Consider the following 25,952-nt stretch of genomic DNA (forward strand, 5'->3'; position numbering starts at 1 on the left):
TACCTATTTTCGTGTAATTCCGTATAATCCGTACACATGCGATCGTCGCCATTCTTTTATACACGTTCTTTTATACACAGGCTCGCGAACTCTGAACTGTTTTCTTGATCTATTCCATTAGCGATAAGATCATCGACTATGATTTTTTACCTTTTATCGCTTAATAGGTGCCAAGTCATATAATTTACGGTATACTAACCGCTTCGAGATCTTCAAGTTCAATATCTATATACCTACCCTGTAGGAACTTCAGTCTTGGGTATTTCAAATGCAAAAGACATCCCTATTATTTTTCAAGACCGCAATTCAGTCAATTAAGTTAATTCCAAATTTATTTTACGTTAGTCAAATCTGTTGGTATCAATGGTTTGTATGAAATCTTCATCGACTTAGGAACTTAGCAATTTGCCAAAGAACATTTCCAAAAATTGTAGATCTCCCACGAAATGTTCTCGGTGTTTTTATTCTCTGCACGTTTATTGCCAAATCTTTCCACAGCTAGTCTCGGCCTCAGTGACACAAGAGAAAGACGACAATGAGCGACACAAGTGCTAAATGAAACGGCCATCAAAAGTTAAGAACTGCATAAGAACAATCCATGAAATATTCTAGAAATATTCGGAAACCTGAGAACGCTCTATAACTTACACATTGCTATCATCGACGTAACTACGAGTACTTGAGCAGTACCACTTTCAGTAAGTAATGATGACCTGTAAGCCGGTCCCTTTCACCGAATCGAATCCAATTATAAGCTCTATCTACTCTAAGCAATATAATATAAGCTCGATTGGTATTTTGTGATCTTCTACTTACATAATAACATATTTTAATGAATATACTATTGATAATGCACAGGACTGTGGTATGTTGGTTTGACACTATAGGTTCCTACTCGTAGCTAGGACCGCCTTCTCCGAATAGCATTAAAGGTAACTTGTTTCCGGGTAAAGTTTGACCTATGATCTTCCTAATAGGGAAAGATCTGTTCCGCTAATAAATACCACTAAGTTTACGCTCATTAACCACATTTTGCATTGCAACGGATAAGTATACGTTAGATTTAACTATAACCTAAGCTGTCTTGTCAGCATCATCCCTTAGTTTTTTGAAGCATACCGTTTCGGTGTGACCTAATTTCCCACAATAATTACACTTTGATGGTTGCTTTTCTAAGGGTTTTGTGCTCAATGTTGAGTCATCAGTTGTTAACAGAGGCTTGGGTTCATTAACCTTACTGTTGAGACAATTAGATTGAACATGGCCAGGCTTGCCACATTTGAAACAAGAGAGGAGTGATTCGTCTCGACTGTTACGAAGCCTAGGCCGTTTAGCTGGTGGTTCACCACTCTTAGATTCACGGGGTTTTGTAGTTGCCACAACAGAGATCAATTCAGGAACGGTGGTGCATTTACTAGATATCAGACGTAATCGTAAGTATTCATTATCAATACAGCCTATAATCGCTTCGACAGCATCTTTTTCCTTATCACCGTTCATAATTCTTTTCCAAATAGTCCATGCCCGTGTAATAGATTCTGACGGATTTGACGCATCGAACTTGAAGTCGCGTAATTTCACTATATCATTTGAATATCGTGCTTCAGGCTCAAACGTCTGCACTAAAGCATCGCGCATGTCGCTCCAAAGTGGGGATTTTACAAGCCACGTATCTCCGAGGGTCTTCGCTCGACCTTGTAATAAACCCGCAATCTTAGTACAAATCTCGTAATCTGTTAGATTCCAATGTTGTTTAGCTCTATCTACGTGCTCGCACCAATCTCTAACTGGAACTTCTCCATCAGGGTTGAATGGCGCAATATAAATATCGCTTAGCCTTGGACGTTGTGACGAAGTTACAGCTTTTGACAATATTCCAGCTAACAGTTCATTATTTGTATTCATATTTGTTTGTTGTTGGTTTGTCAACCTATCTAATATATTCGCTAATGACGATAAGATTCGACTAGATTCATTGTTAGGAGCGTTCGTCGTAGTAAAAGTTTGCATGTCGTTATTGTTTATCACGGCAGAAGCTGGTATATGATTATTTATCGCGGCAAAAGACGACACCATATTTTCATTTATAACGACAGGATTAGACACGTTATTATTATCTGTTGCTATAGGAATTTGCACAATATTTTGCATGGTCGCAGAAGAAATCGGCACGTTATTTTGAGTTATCTCAGCGGGTACCAACAGGTTGTTATTGCTAGTTGAAAGCGTCAAGCTCTTGTTATTTAACGTGGTAGAAATCGACAAGTCTCTTTTGTTTACGTCAGGGTTTTGCTGAGTCGCGGACGCGTTAAGCAATCTTTTTCCACTTCCGATGTCGGATTTATAGGTTGATATTATAGGAGAAACCGAGCCATCATCATCCAGCTCGCCCTGGCCCTCCATGATGTTGCCGTTAATTTATCAATACACTGTTTTCTTTATACGGTATTTAATCACGTAATTATTTAAAGGGAACACATAAAGATGAATAAACACATAAACAGAAAGATAAACAAAGTGATTCAGGTGTGATACAGCTCACCCTTAGGACGCGTGGACAAGCCGGCGGCTCGAGCGAAAGTAACCTCTCCTCCGTTCAAAACAAGCCAACCGGTCTGCCAACGGTCACCTGATTCACCGAATGGTTAATAAAGTCGCCAATAGATGGCGCGCAAACACAGGTAACAAGCTAAGCCGCTTGTCAACGTAAATCATCAGACCATAGTTTCACCGTCCGCCACTAGATGGCGCAGACAAACATGAAAATAATCAATTACAGATGGCGCTAATGTCAATAACGCCGACATATAGTAGAAATTAAGGGCCCGATTCGGATTTTGAAATAGACATCACCAAGATACGATAACGATATGTTTAAGATCTAACCTGTCAAATTTGACATTTGCGCGATTCTGGAGATACTCTTGAACGATTTCCACAGGATATGACTTAGAGATCCAATTCATATCTAATAGATATCTAACTCTATCTAACGTAAAAGTGACATTGGTTGCCTGAATTGTGCTGCAAAAGAGAATTAGTTGATATCTAAACTATAACGTATCTAGAATGGATCTAGTACGTGTCGTCTCTTGTGAATATCTTGAAGTTCGAATACGGCAGTAAAGCACTTCGAATTTGCCTTGTCTACGTACAAAATTAATTTTATCTCGCTACGTGTTTCGCCGCTAACAACACATTTGGGATCCCCAAACTACATTACGCTTTTATGTTGAGGCCGGGTCATTCTAGTAATGTCTACAAACAAAGCATTAGGAACAGTCATCCAAGACTGCCAGGCACATATATAATACTTCCAAACTTTAACAGTATGTACCTACCTATATAGCCAAACTCGCTGCGGGTCGAGTAAGGAAAGACAAATGCCTGCGTCATTACGGGTGTTCCCCGCGCAGTAAACGAATGGACCTGAAACTAGTGGGAAATGGTTTTCCGAATTTAATGCCCATTTCGAATCACTTCTGGTGATTTATCAATCATCGGTGTTTCCTAGTGTAGAGACTATAGTTGGACGACTTGGTGAAGGTTAGAATAATGATGATGGTGAGGTGTTACTTCAGATGTGGCATCAATATTATGCGCAACCTAATCTCACATAATGTTTTTTATATTATGACATACGAGTAAAGACTTAAGTTCATATTAATAAGGTATGTATTATACGTAGTTGTTGTTGTTACTAAAATATATTGAGATAAACTGTTTGCTTGGATGCTTTACCAATCAAGTTAAGAAAATTATTTTTATTGAATTGCACTAAAGCACCTAATAGAATCTAATAATTCTTTCACAGAGTCAGTCGCCTTAATGGAGCAAGCCGTTATTTTTTTTTAATGTACCTTTATATATTTTTTACTTTGTTTGGCATACATTTTTTAACTGCCATCCATTTAGCAAAAATAAAAGAGTGTTTTGTGTTTGTGTTTATGTTACCTTATAACTATTCACTTGTGTAAATACTAAATAGTTAAACCGATTGGCAAACAACGAGAGGCTCACCATAAATAATTTATTTGGGTTACAGTTCTAAAAATTTAATATTTGAGTATATTTTTTGCCTCTTTTATTTGTGAGATAATGCGACACTTTCTATCGTGTTCTACTACTGTACATATCTAACTAGAATTTATGATAATATTTAACGGCACTTATTAATATTCCGTTGACACACAGACAGGAATCGACACGCGCGTACAGCAACATAATACACTTTAAATATAGATGTTAGACTGGAAATGGAAATTCTCAGATATTAGGGTGTATAGCCAACATAAAGACCTCGCATCTCGATGTCGGTTTACTCTTCTGAATATAAAGGGCTTCCACCTGCGGGTGACGTGACATGAACGTGTTATGTGCTTCCGGAATGCTAACCTAACATTATTGGATTCCATTCGTTTGTCGTCAGCCTGTGCTCGAATCCCATTACGTCTCGAGACGCTACGCGCGGATTCTGGTAATTGGTTAATAAACGAGAATCCAAATCTAAGTTGATGACAGCGACAAGAGCTACGCGCTTGAAGTTTAAAATGTTTTGCCAGCATTAGGTTAATAAGAGCTTGAATAATAGGCGCTACGAATGTGGAACAAATAGACGCGGCAGTAAGGAAGAAAAAATACTGCTAATGCCATTTTCTCAAAGAAAATAAAAACGCATGTTTCAACAGGAACCTTTCAATAAAAAACACTCAAAAGATCAACTGTGTTCCGTAAAGTTCGATAAAAACGATTAAAAGTTAGTCAGCAGTATAAATCACAAAGCAAATGAGAATCCCGGGTATCGGTTGACACCCGCATCACTGTCAAGTGGCTCCGGGCTTTATTCGCTACGGCAAACTCCCGGAACAACCCATGTCATATTAAATTAAAATGTTTGAAAATAACACTTAGGAACAAGTGCGTACATGGCAGCGCAGGTGCCTTCTCAAATCGTATTAATAAACTGCATTACTATTGTAAATTATATCGGTCACATGTTGCTTCCTAATATTTTGATGTAATAATTTCTTTTAAAATACTTTCAACTTATTGGAAATATATAATCATACTGTATTATTGAAACGAATTTCGAACAATAGCAACTTTATAATATTTTACATGTTAAATAGTTTTATAGTTTAACTAACCTTTTTCTTCTAAAACATAGATAGATTGCATTGTGTTTAAATATAACCTATGCGTTATAATTTGATACAGAAAACTCCACATGCTGAAATATCATAATCAAATAACTAGTCTCATACTCTTTGAGTCAAAGCCACAAGGCATGCAGAAGCAGTCACGTAGGACAAAGCCCAAGATTGGGCTACGTAACTAACTTAGGAGCATTATTACAGCGGCATCCGTAATCTTAAGTCAGCAAGTATGTGGTTCAGATTCAGACGGCTTGGAATGATTTACATTGAATCTGTGATGCTACGGAAAAACTACTTGGGTTGTTGAAGTGCTGATTAGGGATTGCTCCCGGTACTGAGTTTGTATGGCAAGAATTCCCGGTTCTCGCCATACAAACTCAGTACCGGGAGCAATCCCTAGTGCTGATTGAGTCTTATAATTTACCATCACATAAACTCTACGACCTCAAATTACCGTAATGAAATTTTTGTATGGCGGTAGGTACTTATAAATCGCTATTTCACGGCAACAGTAATTACATGAAAAAACAAGTTTCTTTAAAAAAATATATATATTGGTCGAAATACAGGTACTTAGTAAAAAATCTTTTCAAAATACAATTACTGTAAGTAATATAACGTAGACCTATAAAATAAATACCTAAATAAATATTATAGGACATTCTTACACAGATTGACTAAGACCTATATCTATACATCATTAATGTTACTATTTACTTACTACAATTATATACATACATCTCTTTAAAATGTCAATTCAGCTTCATCTTGACGTCCTCTGATTTTTGATCACGTCTTTAATTTTCCATATATACTTTTTTTTATACCACATACTTATTAACAAATTATGCTATCCTGCGGTCCTTAGTACAAACCACTGGTTTAGCATACGAGTACCTAATCACTCTGTTATCGCCTTGCCGAGTTACGTAAAGAAATCCCAAGAACGTCCAACTTTGAAGCTATTCTCACAAAGTTTCGCATTGTACCTAGTAATTATTAGAGCTCCGAATGACTAGTCAAAATACTCGACAACAAGGGAAGCCTTTGTACATTCCGTGCGCTTATTCGAAACGAAATGGAGCCCTGTTTGTGAAAAAAAAAACTCTTACGAAATAAAAGCAATGTTTTCATTTTTATTGAAGCCCTACAAATGACCAATGTTACATACCTAACTTCTTTTAACAATATTGGCTGGAGTCGTGAACATATTGCAGCAACTACCCATGATATATAATAATATACTCCGCCTGGTATTCTCTTCCGCCCACGTGACTGACACAAGCCTACATCATCATGCGACAGCGCTATATAATAATATGCAATAGCGCTATATAAAGTGGCAATGTTATTGTGACGTAGGCTTGTGTCATTCTGGGAAGAGAAGACCATGTTTTATTAGACTATGCAGCTACCCATTATCTTTACGGGTAGCGAGTATTATTTAGCATAGTGAATAGCTAAATAAAAGCTTCGTCATAGGTCTGTAGCAAGGTCGGTTTATTGATAATTATTACTATTTGTACCTGAAAACGGATATATATCGCCACATGTTTTAATATGGCGCTGGAGTGATTAAACCCTAAAGGTTTTAATTAAAATCCTGGGATTGAACTGACGTGGCAAGGACAGTATAGAAAAGAGGGTTTTTTTTTAGTCCATGAACCAAGTCAGTGTAATAATAGTTAAGTAACTATTGAGTTACTTCGGCGGCATGTGCATTGGCACATGCCGCCCAAGAGCATGATTTCTATGAAGCTTTTTTCTTTGCTACGAATAGTCATGTGATTATTTCCATACATTATTTAAGTGTCGATTGATGTTTCTACCAACGATTGTCATCTTGGCTAGGCCCCCTGGACCCACATAGAAACAGGACAGGGATAGAATACACAAGTGACGAGAGGCGCGTCACGCGCAGGGCCCGCATCCCTCGCCTTTATTGAATTCCCCGCCAAATGATACCCGTACTTCGTCACCTCCAGGAACGCAGGATACGATAACAGGAAACATTTGGTGATTTATCGCAATGGAACCTGTTTATTTATTCAATTTTTCTAAGCACGTAATTGATCGTTACTTCAGATACATTGTGTAGACATTTAAATTGAAATATTTTAACGGTCTTTACGAAGCTCAATATCACCTTTATGTAGTAGAAGCACTGTAACGTTAAAATATGTTCGCATTTTTGCACTGTTTTACTTTCCACAAGTCTATTTATAAAAAAACAATACCTATAATTTTGACCCGAAACCGATTATATATTTTTTGTTTTCATTCGCCTTAAGGGTTAAATGAAAAATGGAGTTGGTGGCTATTTAGGTATATACTAAAGAATAAAACTTCTAAGATAATACTGCCTGTCATCTCACGCTTAGTTGGATGAGTAATGGTTGAGAGATGAACTAACCACATCAAAGCCGACCCAACTGGGTAAATCATCAACTAAATTAAGTAATCGGTATGTTTCAGCTAACATGAATGATAATCTAAATAAAGTGTAATGTTGCTAATATTATTGTATGTTAACATCAATATATTTAATTTTTACTGCATTATTATCACGTCAGTGTGGGAGCCCGAAAACTCAAACCGGGGCTCTGGCAGACCCTGCCGGCGATGGCGGGATGAACTGGACTCCTTTTTAAAGGAGTGGCCAGACATAGCATTGGACAGAGATTTGTGGAGAAATTGGGGGAGGCCTTTGCCCAGCAGTGGGACACGACACGCTCCAAAAAATAATAATAATAATAATAACTGCATTATTAATGATTAATTTATGCAAAGAAGGGCCAACTTAACAAGCGGAATAAATGTTAAAGGTAAAATTATACCTTTGTATTTCCAATAGATGTATCAATTTGCCGTCGCTCAAAGTATTTAACATTAAAACCACTGTAATTTCCTACTTCACTCGATTCCAATTACTCCAGACCTGGCTGAAACAACGCAAAGAAAATACGTGATATGAAATACAGTCGGAAAATGTTATCTTAATTCCAACGGTAATATTGGATATATCTGAGAAAGCATTAAATTATGCGACTGTTGTTTTTATTATCATATAACTAGGACTCGATTTGCTCTATTTGACTTTGAAGACTAGGTAGTAAACTAACGAGTAAAAGTAGTTTCCTTTCCAGCATTCTTATGCTGTTAAATCTCACTCTTAGTAAAGTATATCTTAGTGTTTAAACACCGTTTGGAAAATTTGTGTCAGGGAGAAATGAGAAAAACACGGTTGAGATTTAACGTGGATTTAGAAATATTCAAATGTAAACATTTAACTTTTATGAATGTTAATAAGCCTTTTTATTAGGGTTCCGTAGCCAAATGGCAAAAAACGGAACCCTTATAGATTCGTCATGTCTGTCCTTCTGTCTGTCTGTCTGTCTGTCTGTCTGTCTGTCGGTCTGTCTGTCCGTGTATGTCACAGCCACTTTTTTCCGAAACTATAAGAACTATACTGTTGAAACTTGGTAAGTAGATGTATTCTGTGAACCGCATTAAGATTTTCATACAAAAATAGAAAAAAAAAAACAATAAATTTTGGGGGTTCCCCATACTTAGAACTGAAACTCAAATTTTTTTTTTCATCAAACCCATACGTGTGGGGTATCTAGATGGATAGGTCTTCAAAAATGATATTGAGGTTTCTAATATCATTTTTTTCTAAACTGAATAGTTTTCGCGAGAGACAAAATAAAATGTGTGTCCCCCCCCCCCCCTGTAACTTCTAAAATAAGAGAATGATAAAACTAAAAAAAAAAATAATGTGTACATTACCATGCAAACTTCCACCGAAAATTGGTTTGAACGAGATCTAGTAAGTATTTTTTTCAATACGTCATAAATCCCCTAAATACGGAACCCTTCATGGGCGAGTCCGAATCGCACTTGGCTGCTTTTTATCTTTTTGAGCCAATCCATTTAGATCATCCCCTGCCCTTTATGTCTGTCATTCCGCGCAAAGAACTGTTTATGCGCATATCTGGGCCGAGCAAAATTTATTAAAATACTTTTACTCTGACGGGTAACGTGCCATTGTAATGCTGTTGTTGATACACGCAATTTTTTTCCTAAAACAATTTTTGGCAAGCGCGTGGACAACATATATGAAATTTATAGACATTCTTAATCCTCTTCTCCACACGTGAATAACCTATTTTGGACTATAAATACATGTTCATATTACGTCAACTTATGTGCGTAGCCGATATAAATAAACGTATAATAAGATATTCGCTAAGATAAGATATCGCTAAGGGTCCCCTAGACCCATAATATGGTGGAAAGATTTGCTGGCTATGGATGAGGTCTTGGTGGCTCAGATGGCAGAGCGCTGGAATATCGATCCAGAGGCCGTGAGTTCAAGTCTCACCCAAGACAGTAATTTTTCCACTTTTAAATTTATTCTAAGCTTAATAACATCGGTCGCAGACGTTTCTGCTTGTAAAAAAATAAATAAGATATTCGTTAATAAGTATATATAATCTCGAAAGGTTTTCCATAGAATATTACTCCACTACAAGCGACATTTGAGCCCGGGTTTTATTGGTTCATGTTAAAGTGATGTTGATGCGTCCACATTATTTTATTAGATCGGAACCCTCATGAGTTCCTCTTAGGTAACCTTATATTCATCATAAGTCGCAACCTCTACAAAGGAAGCTCAAATGAAATTTAACTGCCCGTTGATCGACGAAGGGATCCGTTGTCCACAATAATTACCTCTAAGAGGAAGTGAGTAAGACGAGACCAACAAGCGTGGTCCAAGAATTTATAATTTTAACATTTACTCCATCGTCCACAGATAATTCTTTTGAATGCTAAAATTATACTTAAATGTCTTAAATTCTTGATAATGTTCGCTCATTTAAAACCCAACTTTGGATTACATTAATTGAAGGGATGTTTACAAAAACAACATAACTGCTTAGAGCGGTTGATACTTTTTTGAGAACATTGTTAATCGTTTCAGGTGTCAACCAGTGTAGTCAGTTATGTTGTTTTTGTAAACATCCCTTCAATTGTTCTAAGCAACCAAAATATAAACAATTTGCGGCAAAGTTTAGCAACCGTACATTAAACTCGTTCACAACGTTTTCATTTCATCGCTTTAAATTAAATGAGAGCCATCATGGTCTCTGGAGTAGAAATGCTGGGTGCCGTTAATGTCCACATTTCTTCTGACCCATTACCACGCCATGCACCGTCGAGTGTAAGTATCTAGAACGCCTGCTATTACGCCGACGCTGTGTTTCCCTTTTTAACCCTCGCTCATCTTTGTAATGTAGCGGATGATTGTCTTATTTTTGCTTATTTTTTGTTCCATGTTCAAATGAATGACTCATTTGAAGACGAAATGAAGAAGTAGGTATATTTTTACGTATACATACATTTTCACCAGTTATGTAACTAATATATGTAGGTACTTATATACAGGGTGTAATCTAAAAGGTGATACAAGATAATCAAACCTGAATTTTTTCATGATTTTGAACAACTTTTACTATGGGGTCAATTTTGTAATATTAAAAAAAAATTGAGCTGTTCCATAGAAATAGTCAAGGAGAGGTAGACAAAAATGTATGGCAAAGATTTTTTTTATTGTTAATTTACAAAGTTGACCCCATAGTAAAAGTTGTTCAAAATCATGAAAAGATTCAGGTTTTGTGACTGGTCGTATGCCTATTAAATACCTAGTATTAACCTAATTTGTTCATTACAAAACACACAAACTAGAAAGAAATACCTTGAATACTAAAATCCCTTTCAGTCGCGTATTTCATACATGATTCCAATGAATAGTGTAACAATTACAATTTGAAGCACACGTTTTCATATTTTACCACTTGTGGTTTCATTAAATATATAACCCACTATAAATTTTTTGCTATTTAGATTAATAACTTGCGTAAAATAACCATTACAAGTTGAAACTAACCCAAATATGTGAACTTTTGGCATTAGAATGACAGTGACATTGACAGCGTGACGTTCGGTCGTATTGAAGTCTGAACTCCTAGTACAGAGTTAATACAAACAGTCCAAAACGCCTAAGATCTCCGTCTTTCTCTAAGACGCAAGCGTGAAAGGGATAGATCTTGGTAGCATCGAACTTTACGACTTTTGACCTCTTCCTCGGTTATGGTAGCCTGGTACTTTTGGTAAACGTTTGTCTTAATAAGTCACCGGTCGTAGGTTGCATAACGCTAATATGTACGGGGCAAATGACCTCTTCCTCAGTTCTGGTATCCTGGTACTTTTGGTTAGCATAAATCGCTTGTTTCTCGTCCCCAGTCGCTACTATGTATCCATTATGTATCCAATATGTCCCCATTAGGTCTCCAGTATCCATTATGTATCCAGTATGTATCCAATATGTCCCAATTAGGTCTCCAGTATCCATTATGTATCCAATGTGTCTCCAATAAGTCTCTTGTATCCAATACGTCCCCAATATGTATCCAGTCTCCAGTAGAGGGTATAAAAGGCCGGTGCGCGCCGCCGGAGGGGCATTCATTCTTCAACCATCGGACTAGCAGTGACTCTGGTTCTCGGGCGTTTAATATTCGGTAAGCAAAGTTCCTCTACAACTGTTACTATGTTTGTTTTCGCTTGGAATTATCCTGGTGAATTTAAACGTGGAAATGGTGTCTGTGTTTGGTTTTGCGGGGACAATATCGTCGTAAAGCTGATCTTAGACTTTTGTGGAGATTCTTTGTTACCGAGTACGGGATTTAAATATAGTGAAGTTTCCTATGCAGTGTTTTTCTAAGTGCCGCCACGTTATGCAGGGACAATATCGTTGCATAACAGGGACTTGGAGAGCGTGTCTGTGTTTAGTTTTACGGGGACAATATCGTCGTAAAACTAAACTCAGGCTATTGCGGGGATTCTTTGCTGCTTTGTGTAGTTATAGTGAAGTTTTCTACACTGTGGTTTTCTAAGTGCCGTCACGTTATGCAGGGACAATATCGTTGCATAACAGGGACTTGGAGAGCGTGTCTGTGTTTGGTTTTATGGGGACAATATCGTCATAAAACTGAACTTAGATAGTGGTGTTTAAGGGAATTTCACTTCTGTGTTTAGTTAGTTTGATTTTGTGAGTAGTTTGGTTCGTAAAAATGAACCTAGTTATTTTAGTGTTTTACTATGGGGTCTTTTGCTATATAGTTTAGAACCAGATCATTGTTTGGACTGACTGTTTGTCCGGCTGGACCGCTCACCCCTTGCGGTGTTAAATATGAGCTGTCTAGGAGTCTTTTTGCTCCAAGATGAGGGTTATCTTGGCACCTTCTCTTTACCAACATAGAAGGTGAAAAACGTCTCCCTCCTTAGCTCTCCAATGTCCAGCTGTTAGATGAATAGTGGGGGTGTCACATGCGCACCATCCGGAGTAATCTGGGCCCATTTGAAATCTACAGTATTTGGAGGCTTCGTATATTAAATATATTTATTTATACCACTTATATACATAATAGGGACCTGTCTTACCCATGTTGCCACCCTGCCTCTGTGCAACCCGCCATGGGGGGAGACAAGCCCACGAGCTGTTAGGTTGCATTCTCGGAATCGCTCGCCGAACTCCTACAGCTTCTTAGTAGGGATACACTTGCGTATATTCCAAAGTACCAGGTCGATGGTAAGTACGAACTGTGCTTTGGTTATACTAGAGTAGGGACTAAGGGTAGGTTTAGGGTAAATTCACACACAATTATTCGGAATTTAGGGTTCATTTTAGTCTTGGTCTGTAAAATTGATATATTTCTCCTTTTAAAGAACTTCAACTACGGTCTCGCTATACTAAAATTGTGCGTAAATAGGTATAGGGTTTCAATTGCTTAAATCTTCCAATATTTTAATTTACTTGGGGAAAATAATTAATGTAAAATCTTATCTCTATTTTTATTTATGAAATTCTGGTTTTCTGGTGTAAAGACGAGGTACTGAGTATTACAATCATGTTTCTAAGGTATTTACCTACAAAATAAAATCTTAAATATCAAGTTGGGATTAGGAACACAGTCTATTCGGAGATAGAAAATCGACGACTAGCTGTTTTAGGGAACCTTTGGCAGGCAAGAGTAATCCAAAGGATAATTTGAGTGAAATAATGCTCATCTTGATATTTCAGTCTCATAAAATTTAGTATATAGTTTAACAAATAAACTTAGTACTTCGTTCATACTTCTAAAAAACTAGAAATACAGTTTATATTTTAGTTCTGGGGAATGGAAATGGGATTCGCATCCCTAGTTTTTGAAATAAAAAAGAATAGTAATTTTGATGACTGATGGATACTTTGACACTTCTTTCCATAGCCATCTAGGTACGCATAGGTTCCGAAGTGTTGGTCATAGCCCGTCTGGCTAAAGAGTAGGGTAGGAGTTCCAATTGACCTTGCTGATTGGACTAGGAGCCCCCAATCCTGCATCGAGCGTATGGGTAGCATATTTCGAATAGAAGTTGGTAGATAATAATATTAAATGCTAGGGTGTAAATGGGCTTACCCCAGGAGTGCTACTCATATGTTATCCCGGAGGCTTAATAGATTGTAGCAGGTTTTTACCAACCCCATTTTTAAACTCATTTTACCAAATATATTTCTTTTATATTCATACTATCATGTATGCTGCATTTACCTAAATAATATCACTTCAAGTAAAATATAACTCCATTTACATTACAATAATAAATTCTGGTAACTCTTGGTACTATTTCTGTATTTTAATAAATTATTCTAGTAAGTTACTCGTTAGCGTCATAATAAATGTGCTTCCAATATCTTAAAATATTTATCCTAAAGTCCAGGTAATTGTAAATAAAATCAGAGTCCAAAATTTAGCTGATACTCATTAAAGAACTTAGGGTACTGCGGTTCACTTCGAGGGGTCCTAACGCTAGACTAGACGATCACGACTAAATCACATGGCCATATTCTAAAGGGGTAAATCTAAAGAGGGTGTTTATATTATGGTTAGTTAAGTAAGTAAGTAAGTAGGTAGTGGGAGGTTACAGTTTGATTACTTGTATCACGTTTTAGATTACACCCTGTATTTTTGACAAATGCGGAAGTACAAAATATTAGTGTCCACAATCGTGTGTTTTGGAAGTAGATCGCTACTATCGTATTACTCTTCAGAATATAGAATAATATATACTTGGTCAACCAGATCTTGATAGTAGAAAAAGGCGGCAGATTAATTTGAAAAATATAGGCGCGAAGCGAAGGGATATCGTCCCATAGAGAATTTGAATTTCGCGCCTCTTTTTACTGACAAGATTTGGTTGACCAGCTATATATTCCAAGGTTTTTTTTATAAATTTTTAATTTATTAGTAAGTATTTAACGTAAATTGGTATGATGGTAAAGATAAAATATATACAAAGACCGCTAAATAGAACCGGCATTCTCATCTGAATAAGAAAAGTTTGTAATAAAGTTGGACCACACCGCAAGTTAACCAACATAAACGGACGCAACCGTTTGAGACGCTGCGTTCAATTATGTAACCAAGGCCTACAGCGACTTCAGTTCTTCTTTTGTTTTATAGTTAGTGCTGAACTTTTAATAAGAAGTTAAAATGCTCGTATGAACTTTTTTAGTATAAAACGTACAGTCGAATTAATAACCTCCTTTTGTTTTTTAAGTCGCAAATAAGTACACTTATTATGTACCTATGACTATAAGTGGGTTTAAAGGTCTTAATCTGGGGGCAAGGCAGTACCCCCGCCAAGTCGATTTGATTTTACGCCAAAGGATTTGTGAAGTTTCCAAAGAAAAATAGAATATAAAAAGATTTGTCTCTTAGATAGTAGAACAATTTACTAGATGACAAGTTTTATTAGAAATACACAAAATAGTTCTTTACCTATAGATGACAGGAAAACCTTTTAGAAATGTGCAGTCAAGCGTGAGTCGGACTTAATGTACGGAACCCTTGGAACGCGAGTCCGACTCGCACTTGGCCGGTTTTTTTTAAATTTCTGTGTATTTTTTTAGTGTCCAATTAACTGTTATAAATTACTCATTTCAAGATTGTATTGTAAAAGTCAACATAAATATTGTGTTATCATCCCTATTGCTACTGTTACGTTCAACGTGTCCAGTCGATATCAAACCAGACGTTTCATCGGAGAGAGCTTAGTAGTACTCTCAAGAGCCAGGGCTCTCGAGTTCGAGATTAATTTGACCCACGTAACAGACAGCTGCAGCCCTCCAGATGCTCGATTAAGTGAAACTGTAATCAACGTGGACAAAGACGCGTTTTGACGCGGTACCTACCGATCACATCTCAATTTCTAATTTGTTGACTTATGGATGTTAGCTGATGTGGAATTGCTTTGTTGCTTGACATGTGATACCGCTCGAGGGTAGCGGACAAGCGGCTTTGACAAGCGTTGATAACTCGACTAGTATTCGGATTTCGATTTAGAATATTCCAATTTCATAGTAGGAAATATTGTATAAAAATAAAAGTTAGCTGTATCAGACAGCTATCAAATTACTGGAATTTGTTTCTGCTTTAACGGAATTGTTTAAGTTCACAGCAGCGTTATACTTTTTAGGGTTCCGTAACTCGATCGGCAAAAACGGAACTCTTATAGGATCACTTTGTTGTTCGTGTGTACGTGTGTTAAAGCCCTTTTTCTCATCAGGAACGCGCCATGTTGAAATTATTAAATACTCAAGTCTGCTACCCCTTAAAAAAGCGCAAACATCAAACTTTTAAGTCAACGCAATCTAAAGATTATGCTCCGTTACTTGACCTAGAATCTTGAATTTTGGCAAGAAGCAATGCCATGTAGCACAAGTCATGGAATAAGTCCGGTAACCGTAAATTCTTAGTTTCATCACAAAATATATTCTCCGGATGGATCCATAACACACATTAAGCATAATTGTTCTATGGACAAAAAGTCTGAAATAAATCATTTTATATATTTATAATCCATAATCTCTTTTATTCTACAAAAGTGTATTTATCAAGCGAATTTTTATGGGCAAAAAATGCTTGAGCTTGTTAAAAGAACGAAAAGAGCTCATGACCTTCCTCCCTTCCTTTCCTTCTTTGGATACTTTCTTTCAAATTACCCACAGTTACCCTTTTGCTTCCTGTTAAAACGTACGGGATTTTAAGATGACGAATTTTATATTTAAGAAATATTACATACTTAGTATTGTATTTAGTATTAACTTATTGAAAAAAATGTGAAATCTCTACATAGTATTGTTCTATCGTTGTCTTGTATACATGCCATCTCTACATTCATTTTTAATTTCATTTCTAAGCCAAATGTCTAAAGTATTTAAGGTTTCCCTTGTCTCATAGCAATGCGAAGCCTATAATCTACGACTTTCCAGGATGTAAATAAGTTTGCATGCAGATGTAGAAGTAAAAATATTATTCAACTTAGAAGCTGCATAAACGTCCACATAAATTAAAAATATTTTCCTTCAGATTTAATTGCAAAACTTTCAGAATGTGTAAATTCACTGTGTTCTCTTACTATCTATCTATAGAGAGCATGTGTTTGGCATGTACCCTCTTAACGACTTGTCACAATTTGCACTTCAGTCACTAGGTTAACTTAGATAATCTTGGGACTAACCTCTCTGGGTGAATGTGTTATCATCAGAATGCAAATGACCGACCTAAAGATGGGAATTGGGATTAAGTGCGGTGCCGTGTATGACAAATAGTGGGTGGCGCGACTGATCTAAATTATGTTTTACAGACGTCTCGTTCTTTATGTCGATTTATTTCTGTTATAACACATACTGTGCGAACGTTAGAACATCGATAATCCAACAAAAACATGTAGGTATACGTACGTAATAGGTTTCAACAGTACCTAATATTTTGTAAACATTTTAGATATCATGAAAACGACGCTTTATGTATACCTTCTTTCTAACTGAAATATTTTGAAAATTACGTTCAACTGTTTGCACGCAATTATTTCTATTTTTTTCAGTTCGCACACTCAATTTATTGTTCGCACTATAGAAACCCGTCGTACCGTACTTACTGTGACCTACCACACTGACGAGAGATAAAGACCGAAAGATCTGTATTTATGTTTAACTTTAGGGCGAGATACTGTAGTAGACTCAAAAGGAAAATGTGTGTATAAGTTGTATACACATATGTATAAGTTATATACACATGTATGATGTTATACAGTTTCATTTCGCGGTGACGGTGAGTCACGACTTAAACACCAGGAGCCAGATGGTCGGTTACAAATCATTGCAAATTGTATGCAGCTGCCGGATTGTGTAATTTTATACAAACTCTGTATATTTAATTAATATGACACTTTCTCTAACACGATTAATTAACAATCGGCGTTAGTCATCGGTTTAATCTTTGGTGTGTTAAATCTTTCCTATTTTAACCTTTCTTTTATAGGTACTTAAGGTATCTCAAACGAAATATCTAATACCTTTAAACGAGCAATTCTTGTTTATTTATTTATTTATATATATATTTCGGGGATCTCGGAAACGGCTCTAACGATTTCGATGAAATTTGCTATATGGGGGTTTTCGGGGGCCAAAAATCGATCTAGCTAGGTCTTATCTCTGGGAAAACGCGCATTTTCGAATTTTTATATGTTTTCCGAGCGAAGCTCAGTCACCCAGATATTATTTTTTAAAGTGTGTTGTAAGCACAACGTACCTATAAGTAGGTACCCAAGCCCATTTCTCTTTATTATCGCAATGTGCACATATGCAGTCAAGCAAATGCATGTGTGTGTGTGGAAATTCATACATAGCCCGGCAGCGACAACAGACTAGACTCTAATTGCCCAAATATTTGAGCTGCGTCCATTTTGTCTTTATTAAAAAACAACATAGACACAGAAAATTGCTGATGCATAATAGTGAAATGCTTTATCCAAACCACAGACACTGATTGACGCCACCTAAAAGATCAGAGGGGCTACTGCGAAAACCGAAATTCGCAAATTGCGGGGATCTTTCTCTTTTACTTTCTCTTCTTTTTCTTTGAGTCATGGTTGTTTTCTATGTATTTAAGTATTTGTATATTATATATATCGTTGTCTGAGTACCCACAACACAAGCTTTCTTGAGCTTACCGTGGGGCTTAGTCAATTTGTGTAATAATGTCCTATAATATTTATTTATTTTATTTTATTTTTATTTATTTTACTCTAATTATGGCGTAATAAGAGTGACAGAGAAAAATGCCCGCAATTTAGAAAACTATTAACCCTTAACCTTTTCCTGTCTTTACCAAATGATCACTAGATCAATTTGACAATAATATTGTTCTTTCCCCGTTTATCGCTTTACTACATACAATAACATGCATAGTTACAAGATGTACCTACATGTTAATTGCTATCAGTGACAAGATGAAAGTAAACTCGGCTGTCATAATATTTTCCAATATCCGTGCCGATAAAAGAAATGTGACCATGAGGCCAATCAATTACAACTTACCTACATTGTGAAAGTTCATCAAAATAATACCTAAATGATGTACGTATGTCGCCCGTCGGTGAAGGAAAACATCGTGAGGAAACCCGACAAATCCCAATTTAGTTCAGTTTCCCCACAGGGTTGGGTTGGAAGGTCAGACGGCAGTCGATTTCGGAAAAAGTAGAGCCTACGTCAATTCTTGGGATTAGTTGTAGACGAGGCAAAATGGCGGGATAACGCGAGAAAGAAGAGAAGAGATGTATGTCGCCCGTGCGTCTCGCTCGCGCTTGTATATGTACGGACAAGTAAGAGCGAGATTCACGCGCGACTGTTATCGTTTGATGTCACAAAAAAAAGTTTGAATTGGCCTGCAATCTGCATCAGACGGCCTACTAAATACTAATGTATGTACCTACACCAAATATAATTTATTTTAATAGTGCCGTGCTAATTAGTTATACATAATATCTTTATTTTGATATTAAGTAGAAGTTTAAAAGCCTTTTTGAACTTATTAAGAGCGTAGGTTGTTTTAAATTACATTATCCCACAGCAGGTTACAAGTTACTTGTTAAAAAACTAAGATTTGTTTACTTGTGTATGTTCCACGATTTCAAGGCTGAGGGCATTTGGTCATAATTTTTAAAGGTACATACTTTATAGTCGACCATATTGTCGTCACATCGTGATACGATGTCTTTGGAAAAATCGAGAGAACTTTACAACTACTGCTCTACAGGATGTCTCATTTAAATCGGTCAGTATGGGAAAGTCTGAAACTATAAGATATACGAAGATCTGTTCTTAGGAACCACGTCATCGATTTTAATAACAAGAAAAACTGCATTCATACATTTAAAAAAAACCTTACATTTAAAAAAAGTATGAAACTATATACTTTTCCATACTAACCGATTTAAATGAGACACCCTGTATAGTCTTTAGCTTGTATTTCGCTTTCTGTGTATTTATTAACTTTATGGTGCACAATAAAGAATATTTACTTAGATATTATACGCACACCTATAATAATGATTTGGGTATTTTTGACAGTAGGTAGATAGCGCATTTACTCTCGGGAAGCATTATTCCATGGAATAAAACTGCTATGACGAAGACCATACAAAGGTAGGGACAAACTGATCCCGTGTACCTACGCAACGTATGCAATTAATTACGAAATCTGGACCCTGAAATTTGTATCCTCAGAAACATCGCAACGCAACGCATCCAATCTTTAAATATGGGTCTGAATACTGGAATCCCGAAATAGGTACCGGAATATAGGACCGATTTTTACGATACAATTTCAATACCGGAATTGAAGAGCATCAATATCGAATAATTGAGAGTCCGGTATTGAACTTGTTTATAAAAAAAACACAACGAAAAAAAAACATGAAAAAGTGGACGACTCAGGTACAGAAAATTGATAAATCATGTTAATAAATTAGGTAAGTACCTAGATTTACCTAGGTATAAAGTTTGTCATAAATTACATATATTACTTATTGTTCATTCGCCCACAATAAAATACTCACTACCTACACACAGTTCGTCATTTATAAAAAACACTACATTCATAAAAGAAAGTTACAATAACAGAATCACATTTTTGTCCTAACTATTTACGGATTCAAAGTCACCTTAAATATTTTTATTTTAGTTCAGAGATTTATTTTAATTTGGTATTTTTATTATCAGGCATTCAAACAAAAAAATTAGATAACTAAGGTACCTAGAACTTGCTCTTATCAAATGGAGCACCAGCCTACCTAATTGGAAACTTTAACTTCTCATCCTCCAATCAGATTTTGAAGTCTGAACTAACACAACTTACTCGTACTGGCATCGGCACATAAAGTTTTCGATCAAGTTCCTTCCATTCATTGCAAAACTAAACAACCTTTTAACGCTTGAAAAAGTTCGCCGAACCTTAAGTTCCCGAATCAAACTAACTTACCTGCGAGAGGTCCGCATCTTCCATAAGTTTCTCGGCTATGCTCATTCTCCTGTCGGCCACGGCGCTCGCAAACATCACAAAGAACAACACTAGAGGTCCCATGTTTACGTTTATGTTATCCAGATCACTTTGAAACTTCACTGTAACTCGAGCACTCGCGATGTCATAGGCGTGGATCGCGCGAAGGACGCGCCGCAGTAAGTAACTGCCGGAATAGCGCGGGAGGTACTGACGCGGTTGCCGCAGCCGGCGCGCTCCCCTCCTTCCCACTCGTCCGTTAGGTTAGTGTATACTCAGACTGGTCATTCCAGTCACCGTAATGTGGCCGTTGTGAGTTCAAAATTGGCACTCCGGCTCACTCCGAGCGTAGTACACTTCATTGTCGAAGATTAGTGCTCTAACTGTGGAAACGACTCAGACAATGGCTAATGGTTATACTTAGAGCCAAGTTAGTATTTTGCCAACGCATAATGTGGGTCGTTTTCACAACTGTCCTAATTTTCCTGTCTAAAACAAGTACTCAATACCAAATCCAACATTATTATGCATTTTTTATATTTTACGGTAAACTCAAGAAATCAAATATCTCTACCCTATTTATAAGTATATGATATTAGTATATTTCGAATGACTTATCATCTTAACTTTATTTGTACAAATCTGAGTAATATTTGCCTATGCATCCTGTGAAAAACTAATATTTTTCGATTATGAAACCAAAATACGTCGTTTCTGCGTTTGTAGAGCTTTATTAAACTTTTCAAAGAACCGTTGCTGAGTAGGTAAGGAATATATTTTTCAGCTGAATGTAGGCACATTATGCATCCGCTCCGTAGCGATCCAAACGCAACTGTCACTGTCACACTAATATGGAAGAGAGATAGAGAGATACAAAGCGATTCGATGGCGAAGCGATAGCGATTGTCACCTTGGCTAGGCCGCCTGTTTTAGGGTTCCGTACCCAAAGAGTAAAAACGGGACCCTATTACTAAGACTCCGCTGTCCGTCCGTCCGTCCGTCCGTCCGTCTGTCACCAGGCTGTATCTCACGAACCGTGATAGCTAGACAGTTGAAATTTTCACAGATGATGTATTTCTGTTGCCGCTATAACACAAATACTAAAAACAGAATAAAATAAAAATTTAAGTGGGGCTCCCATACAACAAACGTGATTTTTGACCGAAGTTAAGCAACGTCGGGCGGGGTCAGTACTTAGATGGGTGACCGTTTTTTTGCTTGTTTTGCTCTATTTTTTGTTGATGGTGCGGAACCCTCCGTGCGCGAGTCCGACTCGCACTTGGCCGGTATTTTTACCTGCCGTCAGCCTCTCGGCGACGTGACGGAAACCGATTATTGCCCATTGTTCCCTACCGCGTGGCATCTTTGACTTTCTCTCACTTTTTCTACCCTTTTGTTACTATCAGTGGCAATCGAATTGAACTGTGTTATGTAATATAGATTTAAGCGCCAAAACCTCAATATTTATACCTATTATATGTTATGAAATCTTTTATGTTGCCTTATTATATAAGGGGTTGAAAATAAAAGTTACTACTGCACAATACCTACGCAATATATTTTTTTATACCACAACAAGGAATGTTTCGCACACAATTTGATACTTAATCCGATATTGTTTAGTATCCCAACTCATTTACCGAATTAACCCCCTATAAACCTTATTTTACTTAATGAATCATACGAAATGGTTAAACGGAATAAATAATTAAACGGAATTATGTTAATAACTTCAAAACATTAATATGCACTGTATTATTTTCCCAACTTTTATAATTTTTATGTATTTCCAAGGTTTTAGAGTAAAAATTGTACTCTTAACATAAATAATGAATATACGACAACCAATTATAATTTATAATGTTTTATCTTTGAAACCTATTTTCTCAGTTTTAACTCAGTGTCGCATAATTGAGTATTACATAACGCAATCCAATTAGAAATAGTGACTTTCCATACAATTTTGCTTTTCTCCGAAATAAACATTTTCCATTTTTCCATTTTTCCATTTTCATTTTTATTTTACTCTTTAGTGAGGTTTCAGTTCTATTGAGCTCGGCTAGAGGTTGCAATATTTCACGAACTACAGTATAAAACAGTATTATATAGCAAATTATGCCGCTGCTTTGACTATAAACTATGAAGTTTTACTATTAATTATCCTGACCATTCATTAGATCAACTTATAAAATGCACTTCTTTCTTTCGAGAGGAAACAGGATTTTGTCCTAATAAGTCCAAATTTTCCCTATGGGTTGGAAGGTCAGTGGCAGTCGCTTTAGTACAAACGAATGCTTACACCAATTCATAATTACCCGAGAGGCACAAAAATCTCCTAGTGTGTTGTGGCACAAATGCTAGGAATAATATATTATGATTTTCATGATATCATTTTTCCTAATAAAACTATATTCAGATAGGTACCTATTCATATTTGTCTCCAAGCGATCTGTGCTCAAATAATTTTAATTACTTACTTAACCTTAAGTACCAACACCTACTATGCTGTTTTGTCTAAAGGTTGACACGTAGAGAATGCCGTGTGCCATTAAGTAAGTAAATATTCTTTATTGCACCAATAATTATACGTTTTACATACATGTAAAACTACAAAGAAATTTTAACGGAAAAAAAGAACCAGGTAACAACAGGCGGTCTTATCGCTAAAAAGCGATCTCTTCCAGACAACCTTTGGGTAGCAGGAAATGTAGAACTCAAACAAAAGTCAACAGGTAGCGCACGGAGTAAAATATGGAGACTATTAAACACAAATACACATATTACATACTACTTATATTAGTATTACAACAAAACCTAATACACAAATCTGTTAAGCCTGCTAATTAAGTCTGCTTTTTGTAATTATATATTTTTTACTGTGCAATCAAGTTTAAATAAATTTATAAAAAAAAGTAACGCAGTCTATCTACATTTTACATGAACATTTGAAAATTAGCAGTATCTATTACACAATTGTATACTCGTATCTGTAAAAAAAACAACAACGGTTGCACTCCGGGAGTGCCGATAGAAGTGAAAACTCACCTCACTATGTTACCGAAATACTCAATATGTAAATTATGAGTGGCCCTTACGGGGATTACGGTCACGTGATCACCTTACGCCCCTTACGGCCACGTGATCGCCTTACGCTGTCTCGAGTTTATCATTTTTTCCCCACCTCAAAAAGTGCCCAGCGCCGAAGTTTTCACTTCAAAAAATACATACAAGTACTTTTAAAGTAAAACCCTCAAGATAACCCATTATGGTGCTGTAACCTCGGCTAACCGGTTTCCGTGCGTAATTTCATTGCTACTGGGATGTCTGAAGGCGACCTGTTTGTTTTCAGATTTATTATTTTAACGAAGGAAAAATGAAAACGGGACTCGGGTTTTACGACACTTCCAAAAAGTTATAACTGAAATGACAGGTAATAGTATGAAATGACATTTCATGTTCATACTATTAACTGTCATTTCAGTCTACCGAATAAAAAAATAGACTTTAGTAAAATATAAGATTAAGTTCTTATTTAAGTACTAGCGATCCGCCCCGGCTTTGCACGGGTTAACAAATTATACATAAACCTTCCTCTTGAATCACTCTATCTATTAAAAATCCGCATCAAAATCCGTTGCGTAGTTTTAAAGATCTAAGCATAGATAGGGACAGACAGACAGCGGGAAGCGACTTTATTTTATACTATGTAGTGATTATGAATTTAGTACCTGAGCGTTTTCCAAAAAAGTGTACATTTCATTCATGTGTTCAAAATATTGACTTCTTGGGCTCATTTTACTCAGAATCATTTGTACATTCACGCCTCATACATAAAAAAATGTGACAAAAATTTCGTTTCCAGATTCTGAGTAAAATGAGCCCAAGAAGTCAATATTTTGAAGACATGAATGAAATGTACACTTTTTTTGGAAAACGCTCACCTAATAAGAAAATATCGAAATCAACAACGGTTTCCTAAAAGATAGGTAACCTAATTGTATAAGTTCATCGCGCATGTTACTAGAAAATACATAACTATCCTTATTGTGGTTATAATGGTTAATAGGTGGTTATTCCACTTTTTACTGATAAACACTGTTTATTTATTATCAGTAAAAAGGGTCAGACTGTACGAAAGGGGGGGCTGGCACTTAGAATTTTTTTTGACAGAGTGGTATCATTATGACACTATTTTTAAATGATTGTAATGTATAGATCACGTCAAAATAATAATCTTTTATTGGAAAAACTTTTCTCTAAAATAAAAAATGGCCGAGTTAGACGCGACCAAAGATTGATGTTTCTAAAGGGAGCTGGGACTTGTAAAATTTTATTATTATAAAAAAGTCGGTTCTGGCGCTTCGCCGGCCGCTGCCGCGGCACGCTCGCTTCGCTCGCTCGGCTCGCGCGCTGTAAGGTCGCAGTTCTACCTAACACTCCTCCTCGCTTCGCTCGTCGTCGTACCTACACCGACCTGCCTTAAAAGCCTGGCCTGTCTTGAGCTCTATCTCCGCCATTTTCAGTTTTAGTAAAAAGTTTTCCAAGTAAAAGTTGCTTATTTCGATGTGTTCTATACATTACAATCATTTAAAATATATGTCATAATGACACCACTCTCAATGAAAATTTTCTAAGTCCCAGCTCCCTTTAAAAACATCAATCTTTGGAGGCGTCTAACTCGGCCATTTTTTATTTTAGAGAAAAGTTTTTCCAGTAAAAGATGCTTATTTTGACGTGATCTACACATTACAATCATTTAAAAATAGTGTCATAATGACACCACTTTGTCAAAAAAATTCTAAGTCCCAGCCCCCCCTTTGCTACAGTCCAACCGTAAAAAGAAGTGGTGACGTAGTTTTATCATAAAAGGCAGCGATAGCCAAGTTGTTACAGCGTGCGACCAATAAATAAGTTTCTTGGAACTTATGCACAGAATATTATGTGATGTTTGCCGATATATTTAGTGGGTAAAAGAAGCTGGATTGATTACAATAAGTTTTTATTACATTATTTAGGTACATACTTATTCTTCTAAAGTTGAAATGTTACGCGGCAGTTTCGTTTCTGATAATTAGTGTCTGTGCAATATACATATTACTTACGTAAATATTAGGTTATTGATTTATTTTAACCAGCACTTTTAATTTTTTTTTCTATGATCTTATTGTGCGCAGGCAACGCGTTGAATGTACCTACAGTTAAAGTCGTTAAGTTTAGCAATTACCTTAAATCGTGCAGCTTAAACATACCTAGTATAGCGTAAGACGGTTGATTGTGACACTTGCTTTAATAATCTATTGTGATATTAGTATCTGTATACTGGCATTCACAATCTGACAATAAATTATTACTT

At 36.4% G+C, this 25,952-nt stretch overlaps 2 protein-coding genes across 3 annotated transcripts in view; one reads left to right on the plus strand and one right to left on the minus strand.

The window, feature by feature from the left end:
• The window catches only part of LOC134649550 (fasciclin-1), an 85,000-nt gene extending 64,035 nt beyond the window's left edge, over positions 1-20,965 (minus strand). The window contains exon 1 of one of the 2 annotated variants that reach the window (XM_063504319.1): positions 20,582-20,965. In XM_063504319.1, the coding sequence (XP_063360389.1) occupies positions 20,582-20,683 (102 nt within the window). In that variant the 5' untranslated portion in view covers positions 20,684-20,965. The remainder of the gene's footprint in view (positions 1-20,581) is intronic. The other variant, XM_063504320.1, reaches the window with a different exon arrangement.
• Positions 1-25,952, plus strand: part of LOC134649610 (thioredoxin domain-containing protein) — a 270,242-nt gene that overhangs the window by 43,082 nt on the left and 201,208 nt on the right. The gene's annotated exons all lie outside the window — the stretch shown is intronic.

This window comes from Cydia amplana, chromosome 7, assembly GCF_948474715.1.
Source record: "Cydia amplana chromosome 7, ilCydAmpl1.1, whole genome shotgun sequence".
NCBI lineage: Eukaryota > Metazoa > Arthropoda > Insecta > Lepidoptera > Tortricidae > Cydia > Cydia amplana.